This window comes from Silurus meridionalis, chromosome 2 (genome assembly GCF_014805685.1).
Source record: "Silurus meridionalis isolate SWU-2019-XX chromosome 2, ASM1480568v1, whole genome shotgun sequence".
NCBI lineage: Eukaryota > Metazoa > Chordata > Actinopteri > Siluriformes > Siluridae > Silurus > Silurus meridionalis.
Genome location: NC_060885.1, coordinates 23727061 through 23741449, shown reverse-complemented (window position 1 = coordinate 23741449; position 14389 = coordinate 23727061). Strand labels below are relative to the sequence as shown.

Here is a 14389-nt window from a genome sequence, read left to right as displayed (position 1 = left end):
TGATCATGACATATATTTGCTTGTTGAACAACCACATTTTCTGTTATAAATAACTCCACCACTCTTAAATGGATTATTACTATTTTTAATTTATTTAATTTTTTCTATGGATGTGTGGATTTTTTTTCTCTCTCTTCAGCCATTAAAACATTAGTCACTTTATGCACTATTGTGATGTTGGGTAAAATGAGCCTGCTGTGTAGTTCTTTCACTCTAGCCTCTGGCCAATGATGTGTTAATGAAGTTTGCTTTATGCACAGGCGTATGGTCATTGTAAAACAGGGTTAGGCATCTAGCTTCCTTTGAAGAGAAATTGTAATAGGAAAATTTGGAAAGGCCCACATCAAGGTGTAATATGGTTGTGTGCACAAACCTTTGGTCACGTAGTGCTCATTGCTATATTCAGCATATTGTGGTCCTAGTTGAAAGCAGTCTTTGCACCAATGAAATGCAGTCTGTCCCATTCAAATGCAGGTTTTCAGGGGCCTAATTTGAACGCAGCATCGCATGCATCCTTACTTCTAAGCATGGCAAACCCAGATGGTTTAGCAGACCTGGTACTCTAGTAGCTAACTTCCTGATCAAGCCAATTATAGGCGTGTCAAAATTTTGGACGGTACACACAAATGCATATAGATTAAAAATTCATTAAACAGACATGCTTTTTGCTCTTAAGTTAAATAATTCTGGTTTCTAAATTATGATTGATAAATCTGATTAGTGTGAGCAGGAACAATGAATTATTTAGTGTGGCTTTTCTGGCATACCACTGCCTGTCCTCTCATCCCACACACCAATATAAGAACTGCATGTCTTTTCTGTAATCGTGGCTTCAACACTCTGTATTAAAAGGTGAAAGTAGCACCAAAAACAGTGGAACTTGAAAAGTGCATTAAAAGTAAAAAGGTTGCCATAAATGTTACCTTTGTAATTTTGCTCATAAATGATAGGTATTAGACCTGGACCTTGAAATATACAATATGGACAAACGTTTGTGGACATTTGTGCTATATGAACATACCATCCCACATGTAGTTCCCAGTTGCAGTTTATAGCAAACCCCACTCTTCTGAGAAAATGTTCCACTAGATTTTGGAGCGTGATTATGGTGATTTGTGCTCATTTAGCCACAAAGGTGTTAGTAAATTCAGGTACTGAAGAATGTGTGGCGAGGAGGCAGTTAGGGCTGTAATTCATCATTATAGCAGGGCACTTAAAATCTTCCACTCCAACCCATGCAAACCATTTTTTCTTGTGCACAGGGGCATTGTCTTGAACACATTTGTGTCTCTCGAAATTCAAGTTAATGAAAGCTGTAAGTCCACAGCATCCAAAGATGTCCTGTACAATTGTGTTCTTCCAACTTTGTGGTAACTGGAAAGGTCAGGTGTCCCAATACTTTTTTTTTTTTTTTGTCCATATTGTGTATATCCTACTACAATTACTGGTATAATATAACATCATTTTTATGTAATAAAAATTTGTTACAGCTATAATTACTATTTACTGTGAAATCATATATTTATATTAAAATGCGAGGATTGTAATAGATGTTACAGTAATAATGTTGCTCCAGTTTGAGACTTGGGCCTCCTGGGCTCTCGGTCGCACTGCACTCAGTCACGTTCTGCCCGAATAATTGGAAACAGAGACAGCAGGAATGTAGGCGATGCTGCCAAGAGGGGCAGCGATGGGTGTCTCATTCACTCGATCACTTGTTTGCTCAGCCACCCGGGTGCAGGGGTCCTACAGGGGGCAGGATGCCTCAGTTTTCTGAGCTTGCAACAGGATGCATCATCAACAACAACAACTAAAAAAAAAAAAAAAAAAAAAAAGACCTTAAGGGCATCTGTGTGATATGATGAGAACAGCATATAAAGTTCTGGGTGTGTTGTTTTGTCCTGTTTTGTCATTTTAAACCTTTTGTCAACTTTTCAGCCTTTAGAGTTTCTGAGGTTTGTGTTACAGCCCTGATAACTGTTCCCGGATAGCACAAAAGTCTGAAAAGAAGAAAATTTGATTGATGTTTATGGATGCTTGGCTTTATATGAGTATCTATGAGTCTCTATGAGCTCTCTTTCTTAATCAATGACTTGGTCTGTGACACCTGATTCTCTGTTGTTGATCTTTTGTCACTTCCTTGAAAACTGATAAATGTAGCTGTTTTAAAGCTAAGCATGAGAACAGATGAAATGATATCCTGCAACTTGTATTCAAAGTAATTCTAGATTTCTTGCACATTTTATTCTAAAGAAGTTCTTCTTGTTCTTTCATACAAATCAAGCATCTGCATTGTCAAAGCTGAATGGAAGGCATGGCCTCAACACTGCATTCTACACCACCACCAATGCAGAGATACTGACGCAACTCTGCGACTGGCACTGCGCCCTCCAGCCGAGGAGCCAAGATGGCGGCGTAGAGCTGGTGACTCTTCCAGCCAGAGAGATTAGCAGAGATTTCTCGGCACCTCGCGCAGGCCCAAGCATGTCCCTTCGAAAACCATTAGTCAGGCATTAGTCAAGAATCAGGCAGCAGGAAAACACTGACAGAGGAATGCAGAAGGACAGAGGGAATCCTCCTAGAGATTATTGGGTAATAACGTCTGCTTCATCTATTCTTAAACACACCAGAGTTTACAGCTGCTTGTCCGTTTTAAGAAGATAATCCATTGAAAATATTTATTGTCATCTGGTAGGAGGGATCAGTGAGTTGTAATTAATTCATAGCAAGTGTAGACATGGATTTAGGCTTTTGCTGATTGATGTCAAAATGTCAACAGCTTCGATTTTCTCCTCCTTCTCTCCACACCTGAGCCCTGAGCACTTTTTAAAAAGGTGCCATTAATCAAGTGTTTAATTCCCCTTAAACCATTCATCTACGACCATTAAATTAATAAATGCAGTAAAACAAATTTTTGTGATGTTAATGTTCAGAAGGCTAAATATTAGACATATATTAGACATTTCTATGGCTTTAGGATCATTACATTACTTAAATCGTGAGTGAATATGTGCTCTTTTATTCTTTCCACTTTTTCTCCCCAACCTTACACACCAGGTAGACACAAGTGGGATTTTTAATATCCTGGTTTTTCTTCACTTTTATATACATGTATACACTATATGGACAAACGAATTGGAACACCTGATTTTTCCAACCATATGTAGTTCTTTTACAAACTGTTACCACAAAGATGGAGCCACACAATTGTACAGGATATCTCTGGATGCAGTAGCTTTAAAATTTCCCTTACGTAATCTATAAGACCCAAGCCTGTTGTTGCATGATAATACCCCTATACACAAAGCCAGTTTCATAAAGATATATATTGAAGTGGAAGATCTCCTGCTAAAGAGCTCTGATCTCAAACCTATTAAGCACTTTTGGGATGAATGTGAACGCTGACTGTAGGGCTGCAGCTATCGATTATTTTAGTAATCGATTATCGCATAAGAAGTGCTTTTTTTCTTCGTTAAAGTGCAATACTACAGAAAATAGGACGGGTCTCGTAGAATAAACAAGTCATTTGTTCCCTTTTTAGAAAAATGTGAATTTTTATTGCATATTACATCAAAATATATATACAAATACATAAATTAAAATAAATGAATAAAAATAGATTAAAAATATAAAAAACAATTTCAAATTACTTTAAAAATGGTAAACGCACTGTATGGTGTTTTTCTTTCTGTTTTAGTGGGATCATTTCAAAATCTTTGGAAACTTTGTTGTGTTCTTTGGCCTGAATCTTCTCCTCGCCCCTCGCTGTTTTCTCTTGGTTCCTCCATTTTTCTTTCTTCTGTGTGAACGCACAAAATGAGGCTAAAACGTGCGTACACCACTTTCCACGCAAAGGTTGGCAAACAGAAGGTGAAAAGGGGAATTGGTGACAGATAGAGTGTACAAACTTTGCTTAGAAAGACCCGAGCGGCCAAGAGTTTAGTAATAATGGTCCGTGAGGAAACACAGTGCTCCTTGTGTAGCTAAATGGACTAAACAAAGCATTGAGGCAAATACATTAATTACAATTCAAATTAGCATTGATTGAGCTAATATATATCAAGCTAACATGTAACTCTAGATGCAAGTCATTTATACAGTGATGTGTTGAAAAGAAAAAGTTTAGGGAACATACTGTATCCTCAAAGCAAGCCTGACCAGGGTTCATCAAGCAGAAGAAGCAGCCACCCATATAGCATAAATACATATACACTGATCAAGCGTAACATTATGACCACCTGCCTAATATTGTGTTGGTCCTCCTTTTGCTGGTAAAAAAATCTTGACCTGCCCATGACCTTGTCGTCGGTTCACCACTGTTTTTTCCGTGGACCACTTTTGCTAAATACCACTGCAGACCAGGAACACCTCACATGAGTTGCAGTTTTGAAGATGCTCTGACCCAGTTATCTAGCCATCACAATTTTCACATCACAAATCCCTTAAATCCCCAAAATGTTTACTAATTTATCCAGCCTACTATCTAATGATGCAGTGGGTTCAGGGCTCCGGTCAGTGGACGAACCGTGGAACTTTGGTGGTTCTCGGGTGTGAATCCTGGAAACAGAACAAGGGTTTCAATATTTTTCAAAGTTGCTTGATAATTAATGTGAGGTTGTGTCAAAGAATTAAAAAACAGCTCTGTTTACTTTAACCTAACAAGTGAAACATGCCCCAACTGGTTCACATATTTTTTTGGTGCTGTGGCACATCCTAATATCTACTAATATCCTAATAACTATCAATTGTTGTTACAAAATCTTGCCACCTACTACATTGTAGACTTGGGCTGGTTCTTCTCCATAGAATTTGCTTGTGTACCTCACCAGGCTTATTACCTAAGTAGCTTCTCATAACTTGATTGAGTTATTGAAACTTTGATGCCGCCAGTGTGCTAATGCATAATGCAGTTATCAGTTCATCAGATAACTGCTACTGTAAAATAATGCAAATGTAGCAGAAGTTAACAATCCTTATGAAATGATGCATACCACATTACTTTCTAGTTGTGAATCCTGTGGTGGGTGTTACCACAAAAACCTTAGCAGCTTGCAATCTTTGCATCTTTACCTACAATGGGCCGTAACTGAGGTGATTCTGAGGTGTTTTTTAGTCTCTTCAAAGCCACACGTCAATGCCTCTGTTGGCACATTAATTATTTTGAGAGCAGTCGTGCTAAATCAAACCGCACTGTGGCTTTGACATCATCAGTTGCGTGCAATTTTAGCAAGTTTTTTTTTTTGTTACATTTTCGCAGAACTCGCTGGATTTTACTTTGAAAGCAGCATCCTCTTTGCGTGCTGTTGCTGCTGCTGCTCTCTCTCGCTCTGTCAGTCTTTTCTTCAGGGTCTTTCCATCATCTCTATCAAAGTGCGTCATCCTCTGCCATTGACGACTCTCAGTTTCTTTTCTAGAAATGATTGTGCCTTCCACTCTATGGTCAACCAGGTTATGCAAATGGTGCAGTCTCGTACCCAGAAGCATGCTTGAGGCAGGGTGTGGCAGGGGCCTTATGGTGGGGGAATTACTTTTTTCAGGACCTGTGTGTATTCACGAAGTGTGGTGTGTGTGTGTGTGTGTGTGTGTGTGTGTGTGTGTGTGTGTGTGTGTGCGTGCATGCAAGAATTACCAAGAATCAACAGCTCTGAGTATCTGTATTCAGTAGAGGTAATAAGATTCTTCGATTTGCATCAGTGCATCAGCATAAAAGTTAACAATGGGATGCATCGATTAAAAAATAGTGTGCATCGGATACAAGTTTGCATTTGTATTGTGATTCATCATTTCTAACATATTTGCATCAGTATTTATATATAGTTATTACTGGATGCGCTATACTATTATTTAGAAAGTGACCAATAATTTGCAACCAATATTTGATATGCTTTCTCCTCATTAAAGGACCTGTTTGTGAAAGGGTCATGCTTTTGAAATCGGAAGGCAATTCAGTAAATGGTTTTATGTCTGAACTATCTATAGCAGCATAGGATCATATTTTTTTCATTGCATCATATTGTACTGAATTGCATTGTGTTGAATCAAATAAAAATTAGATCGCACTACATTGTAATAGGGGTGAATCGTATCGTATCACAGCTGCTTTATATATATCTATGTACGTGTTGCATCAATGGCTATGCATCGGAAAATGCGAATCACGTTGACCTCATGGAGATGGCTATAAGGATGCACATCCCTAGTATTCATGTTTCATGGCAGCCAAAAGGCCCCAATTGGGCAACCACACCACCACCACAGTGTGCACTATTTCATACTTCATAAAGCAGATTCTGGCCTTTATTTGGTTTTTTTATATATATGTTTTATTCATGGGCTCAATATTATCTCTAGTGCAATTATTAGAGCTGCAAGATAATAAATAATATTATAACCTTGTATGTTATACAAGTTTACTCTGTATTAAGCTTTTAGAATAGATCATAATTATTCAGACAGTTTTAAGAACAGAATAATTCTGTTCTGCGGTTTAACAGGAAACAAACGCATCTTTCACAGTATGCACATGAAAGAACACATTTCCTCAGTTGTAGAAATTATCAGATCATAGTGTGTAAAGCTCCTAGTACTCTTTAAAACTTTAGTGCAGTACAATAAATACATTATATGGACAAAAGTATTGGGATACCTGACTTTTCCAGCCATACATTGTTCTTTCTCACATTTTGTATAAGGAGTGTTCTTAGTACAAGTTTGTGTCTAAGCTCTTACCATAAAAATAGTAACATATCGCCTTTAAATTGGAGGCCTAAAGATCTATGACTTTGAGGATGGATTTGGACTGTAATTAATATCAACAGTTTACTAAAATGGTTTAGGACCACAGACTGCATTTAAGCATCCATCACTGCACACCTCAACAACTATGAACTTTAATGAATAGACATTCAGTGCCACCCAGATGAGGATGGATTTACTTTTTCCATTTCATGGAGTTTTTGTTTGCCACAGTCATCACTGGCTCGCTTATTAAGGATACATTAAAGTATATTTATAAGTAACAAATGTATCTTTTATATTACTTTATAACCACTTTAAGTCTTTAAAGCTGCTTTGAGACAAAGTAAAAAGCACTTTACAAATAACAATGTATTGAATTGAATATTATCTTAGATTCTGAGCTGTATTACATAGTAATAGTATTACATTCTATTACATCTAAATACATACACACACTCTATTAACACAACTCTGCTCCATCAGTGTGCTGAACACTGGGTCGATGAGGAGAGTGGGTGTGCAATTTAACACACTGTATCTTCATCAGTAATAGTGTGAGAGTCTCCATGCGTCGCTTTTGACCTACTTTCAGTCCATGGCTGTGTTGGAAGTGTGTCAGTGTGACATGGTGAAATCACACTGGAATGCAGTCTCCTATAACCGATCCAAAGCATTCCGTGCATTTTGATGCAACCAAGGAAAAACTTGAGCGAACATCTGCTGCAAATGATTGCCGCCGTTCAGGAGGTTAAGCAGGAAGAAATATCTGAAAAGGACACAGTAACAGACATTCAGGAACATTATAGATTTATTGAAATGAGTCAGCTACATATTTTTTCACAGAAGTATAAATTGATTTTCGTGTATCCAGTGCTAATAATGATGTGATGATTAATCTGATCTGATCTTATCATCATGTCATCCTCATCTTATCTCTCATTTTTCTTATTTCACTATGATGCTTAGTGCAGTTTAGGTGCTGCATTTTATAAGTGGGTTTGGGAAACTTCTGTTCCCAATTTCTGCCCTTTGAAAAAAATAATGCAATTTTGGATACCTGAAACTTTGTTCCCAGCACTCCATGTTTATTTCTTCGTATTTTAGCTGCCTAAATATATTTTTAAATAAGTTGCCTAATTTGTGCATTGTGCAACAACCCTCTGTGTATAGTCATATAAACAGAGTTCCTGTAGACTGAGATAAATATTTAAAAAACAATGTTAAATAGGTTAATATACAGAATATGCACTGTATGGACAGATTTATTGGGATAACTGACTTTTACAGCCAAGTGTGCTTCTTCCTCAAACTGTTAGAGACAAACAATTTAAAAAGATGTATTTGAAATCAGTAACATAAAATTTTCCCTTCACTTGAACTAGCAGACCCAAACAATTTCTAGCATGACAATGCCCCCTGTGCAAAAAGCCAGCTCCATTTAGATATGCTTTACATGGTGGTAGAGATAAAGATCTTGAGCAGTCTGCTATAGAGCGCTGACCTCAACTATACTGAAAACATTTGGAATGAATTGGAACGCTGCATCTCAAGTAACCATACCCAACATCAGTACCGGACTTTGCTAATGCCTTTGTAGCTGAATAAGCACAAATCTCTACAAGCACACTCCAGAATCTAATGGAACATCTTCCCAGAAATGTGGACGTTATGATAGCAGCAAATGAAAACTAAATGTGGAATGGGATGTTCAAAAAGCACATATGAATCTTGTTCAGGGGTATACAAACTTTTGTCTATATAGTATATATATTTAAAAGGAAAATTTATTATTTCCCAAAAATCGATTCTCCAATCTTTTAAAAAAAATGTTTTGTTCTATCAAATGTTTATTTGGGGCGATGGTGATGGTGCTCAAACCAATCTGCCGATTGGCTTTTTCAGCTTCTCTAGTAATTCTAGCATTAATATTGCTTTGAAATTGCTTTGGTTTGTCCACGCTGCTAAACAGATAAAGCTGTGGATGTCTTCACTCACAAAACACGAACATGTTGTTTGGCAGGGTTACATGATCATACAAGAATTCAATAAGTATTTTCACTGTTCACCACCAAACACCTGCACCTGTAGATGACATGATATAATTATTAGAATTTTATGAGTTACATCAAATCACTTGTAAGGTTTTTTTAATACCTTGAGTTTTGCAACCATTTTTGTTGACAGGTTCATTAATCAGAACATTTTGTTGACACTTTTACAAACTTGTGCATGAAGACAATCATGTATATAAAGAGTCTCTCCCATAAACATGCGCATGAACAGTCTCTCCCATAAATATACACATGAAGAGTCTCTTCTATAAACATGTGCATGAAGAGTCTCTCTCTTCCACAAAAGCGTCCATAAAAACCCTTTCTTTCCCACAAATATATACAGGAACAGTTTCTCTTACAAACATGTGTAGGAAGAGTCTCTCCAATAAACATCTACATGAAGAATCTCTCCCATAGCTATATGCATGAAGAGTCTCTTTCATAAACATGGGCATGAAGAGTCTCTCCCATAAACATCTACATGAAGAATTTTTCCCATAAACATGTACATGAAGAATCTCTCCCATAGCTATATGCATGAAGAGTCATTCCCACAAACATACACACGAGTCTCTCCCATAACTATATGCAGGAAAGGGTCTTTATGATGAACATGTGCATGTAGTCTCTATCGCAAACATATGCATGAAGAGTCTCTCCATGTCTGAGCTCACAGATTTGTCTCGTGTTCCACAAGATTCCACGTTTAATTGAGTCGGCGGCTACCACTTTTTTTTCTGCTCAGATTGCTCAGTTTGGCGATGTGTTTTGCTGACTGAACTCTCCGTCTCTGTTTTCCTTCATCAGTGCAGGCTAATTAAGTGTCTCATTCTGTTTTAAAAGCTGTTATTGACTCGCTAGTCTGATTAATTTAAACATTATAGCTGAGTGCAGCGTGATCATGAGTATGAGGTGACTGCACGTAAACACACAATAAACGCTTGTGTGCTGTTCTCGAGGTCTGATTCTCTCTCACTCACACACACACACACACACACACATACACACACATACACATGCTCATAGAATGTAGCCGCAGCCTCAGGCTTGCAGGATGTGTAGGGGATGTGTTTTGGACCAGATGAAAGTGATTACAGTGCTGTTAGTGGCATATGTGCATCTCCCAGTTTAAACTAAGTTGGAGGCACACAATTGTATTTCAATGCGGTAAAATGCCATTTTCCCTTCACTTGAACTAGGAGATCCAAACCTCATCCATCATGAGAATGTCCATGTGCACAACACCAGCTCCATGAAGTTATGCTTTACATTAGTTGGAGTGGAAGATCTCCTGCTATAGAGCTCCAACCCTATTAAACACTGTTAGTGTGAAGGTGAACTTTGACTGCACCCCAGGCCTCCCGACTTTACTAAAGCTGGGCACACACTGTGCGATTTTGAATAGTCCTTTGTGATTGTTGCTTGTCAGACTTTATAAACATGACTCTCATGTCACACTGTAGGATCTTAGTTGTCATAATGTAAAACTGTACATCAAAAACTGACACACACGAGAATTTTTACGTCATCAATCCGTGACATGTACAGACCCACGTGCTCTTGGTAGCTAGCAGCAAACAAAAACAATCTTTAGCATTCATTTTGTTCATTGCATGATAATAAAAACATCATACAAATTTTCCCTCAGTAATTCACTAAGTTTCTCTTCTTGCTGTACTGTCCACCTGACTTTCAAATTTTCGCTGAGGTGGTTTCAATTTGTCGCGCTGATTGCGTCATTGGATTCGTGCTCCTATTGGTTCTTGGTTTTATGGTCGTCGTAAGAGAACTCGCACTGCAGGAAACTGCAAACTCCACACCTTAACAACGATTCACTGTAAGAAATAGACATGAAGTGCGTTGCAGATCAGGGTGGGTTCCCTCTTGAGTCTTGTTCCTCTCAAGGTTTCTTTCTGGGAGTTTCCCTTGCCACAGTCACAGTAGAGACAAACTTACAATTATATTCTTATTCATTCTTTATTACTGCGTTATCTGTGTAAAGCTGCTTTGAGACAATGTCCATTTATAAAAGTGCTATACAAATAAAAATGAATTGAAAGAGTATGAAAAGTTTTGACACTGCCAGAATTTCATCAGAGAAAACAAAAAGATCAGCCATTAATTGACTGTGATGTGAACCAATCAGTGGTCAAAGACTACCGATTTTAGCCTAGGATTAAAGAGTTTAATCCTACAACCAAATCGTTGCCAAAATCCCACATTGTGCACGTGAATTAAGACCACTGCAGCTGAATGAACACAAATCTTTAGTGCAATCAAAAATCTAGTGGAACATCTTCCCAGAAGATTGGAGGTTATTAGAAAAGCAAATGTGGAATTGGAGGTTCAGAAAGAAGCACATAATTTTATGGTCCGGTGTCTAGAAGCTTGTGTTCATATAGTATGACAAAAGGGTGAAATCTCACACACTCATTAGTTTTATGCACATGAGCTACAAGCTGTCGAAAAGCTTAACTATAGAATTATAGGGTTTATGTAATCAATCAATTTTTTATTAAAAGTCTCTTCATGTGACGTGAGTCAGAGCTGACATGCATTCAGCAGATCTTGTCTTCCAAAATTATTTACAGTCATGTGTGGCAGGACTTTGACACCTCCATGTGGTTTCCCCCTTTTTTTGTGTCCCCCCTCGCCGAGTAAAATCACACACGTGTGTGTGTGTGTGTGTGAGTGCGTGGCGGAATGGCAGAGGTTAAAGTAGTACGAGCAAAGTTTTGGCCACTCCCTGAGCCAACCAAGATTTTCTTTTTTTATCCTTTATCTCCTCCTCTTCTTGCCGCTCTCTCTCTCTCTCATAACTCGCCCGCTCACTCGGTAGGCTTTGTGAGGGCGAGCAGACGTGTGCAGAGTTGTGTGTGTGTGTGTGTGTGTGTGTGCGCGTGTGTGTGTGAGTGTGTCAGAGAGAGAGAGAGAGAGAGAGAGAGAGAGGAAACAGGACTTGCACAAGCTAGATAGAGGGAACCTTATACCAGGGAGGTGCAGCCACGAAAATATTGCACACGCTTACATAGACGTACACACGTACATAGACGTACACACGTACATAGACTTACACACGTACACAGACTTACACACCATAGCAGACGATTGTGTAAGGAGAATGGAGGACGGTTCAGCAAGCGTGGCTCCTGCCTGCAATTCTACAGTCATGCTGAACAACCACTGCACTGGTAAGAGAACAGGATCGGGGGAGGTGTGTGTGTGTGTGTGTGTGTGTGTGTGTGTGTGTGTGTGTGTGTGTGTGTGTGTGTGTGTGTGTGTGCATGCTTTTGAGCATGTGCTTTTATGAATGTAGACCAAAGGAGCTGAGAATGATTTGTGCCCTTTTGGAATTTCATCTGTACCTTGGTTCAAATTCTTTGTGTGTGTGTGTGTGTGTGTGTGTGTGTGTGTGTGTGTGTGTGTGTGTGTGTGTATTCAGCAAGAAAAAAAGTTTCACATGAGTATATCTTCTTGCTGTATTGTGCTTCTAAGCCAGCAAATTCGGTGTGTCCTCAAGATTGTGTGTGTGCCTGTGTGCGTGCCTGTGTGTATTGTGGCTTCAGAGGGAAACCACTTCTGTTCCTCTATTCAAGGTCCTCAGTGGCATCTCATTCATAGCAGACTGGACTACTTACCAGAGTTTTGGGTGAACTATGATGCTATAGTTTCTTTTCTTTTCTTTTCATTTTATGTATATATATATACATTTTTTATCAGATTTAAAATCACAACCAAGCCATGATTTATTTTCGACTTCATTTCCATTATTGTTATTCAGAGTCTAAAATATATATTAATGAAGCCTAATTTTTACAACATATAATGCAGCATAACTATTACATTAATGGTATTTTTGTTTTATTCAGAGTCTTAAATATATATTAATGAAGCCTAAAAGTTTGTGAAGCTTGAGCTGTCTGACTGACTCTTAGTATAGAGGATATGAAACAGACACATGAAACACACACACACACACACACACACACACACACACACACACACACACAATATGCACAAAGTGTGACGGTGAGTTCATGGGCCAGTGAAGACGGGTGCTACTTCCTCTCTTTGTCATAATAACATGGCGGGTATAGGAACTGCTGGTCAATGAGTAACCAGTGCATCTGTTGCAGTGTGTGTGTGTGTGTGTGTGTGTGTGTGTGTGTGTGTGTGTGTTTGTGTGGATGAATCTTGTGTGTTTTGGCAAGGGCGTACGTGTGCTCCAGTAATATTTGCCATTAATTTGAATGTTACGGTTAAACCTCCAGTCTGAACAGTTTAGTCAACACAATCCTGCATATTGTTTCGTACAGTACCATGCTTTCCTTCTCTTCTTTTATCTTTACTCTATCACTCTCGTTCACATCCGTCCCCATTTTCCAGTGCCTCAGTTTCTCCTGTCCCTTCCTCGTCCAACCGAACACTGTGTAAGTTTATAAAGATTGTGTTGAACACAAAAAAAAAATAAAAATTATGATATATAATATACACTACATGGACAAAAGTTTTGGGACACTTGACCTTTCCAGTCATAGGATGTTCAAGGCACACAATTGTATAAATCTTGTGTCCTCCTTACTTCACCTACTTCAGTGCCTGAATTACTAGCACCCTTGAGACTGAAATCTCCACATCTTCCCAGAAGAGTAGAGGTTCCATTAATGGCAAATGGGGACTACATTTGAAATTTGGATGTTCAAAAACTACAATCTTATCGTCAGGTATCCACAAACCTTTGTCTATGCAGTGTATGTAATGCAGAAGTATGCATTTAGTGTATAAAATTATTTGAAAACATTAAGGATGAAGATCATTGCAGGAAACAAGATCCCTGAATTGTTATCATTAGAATGAACAATATTGTGTATTATTGCTTCTCTAGTTTTTGCAATAGCGGAGCCTTAGTTATTTAATCTTTTTATGGATCTCCTCCTTTCTTTCTTTCCTTTCATCTATCTCTCATATACTCTCTTTCTTGCCATCGCCCTCTACAGGCACACTGACAAACTTAATTCACTTGCCTTAGTTGTTCAAAAAATGAACGCAGGTTCTACAGTTTATCATGCCCGTATTTGATAACCGCTTGCCTGAGATAGTGTGCTGTAAACCCAATGACAATATTCCTATTTATCTTTTTTAGCCATTCTGAAACATTTTTGCATTTGCCACAATGTTTTGTTTTCCTGTCTTGTGAATGTCAGTGTGCTTTAGTGTGTCTTCTTTTGAGCTAAAGATCATCTCTGTGCTTTGCAGTAGTAGCGGTAGTGCTTGATCACTAATTTGACTCATGGAATGCGTATGGAAGAAATTGTCAAATTAATGATTTTCTGGCGCAATTTTAATATCGACACGATCATTCCAGAATCATGTGAGCAAATTACTGATACGTTTCTGTCCTAGGTTTTTCATTCTGATGTATAAAATGTTACCATATGTTTACCCTAAAACTTACATCGAGTTCTTGATTACTAATTAGATTCATGCATATAGTGTGCGATTGCAAGAAATCAACACCTTTACAAAAACTTGCCATTTAAATTTTTGCCATTTGGCAGACGCACTTTTCCAGATCGTCTTACATTTGACTCATTCAT

At 38.3% G+C, this 14389-nt stretch overlaps 1 protein-coding gene across 4 annotated transcripts in view; it reads left to right on the top strand.

Annotated features, from left to right (window-relative positions):
* Positions 1-14389, top strand: part of LOC124377370 (echinoderm microtubule-associated protein-like 4) — a 95535-nt gene that overhangs the window by 26796 nt on the left and 54350 nt on the right. For 3 of the 4 annotated variants that reach the window (XM_046836837.1, XM_046836823.1, XM_046836814.1), the window contains exon 1: positions 11641-11983. The exons of the other annotated variant lie outside the window; for it this stretch is intronic. In XM_046836837.1, coding sequence (XP_046692793.1) covers positions 11914-11983 — 70 coding nt within the window. In that variant the 5' untranslated portion in view covers positions 11641-11913. Of the gene's footprint in view, positions 1-11640; positions 11984-14389 lie in introns of those variants that run through there. 4 annotated transcript variants of the gene reach the window in all.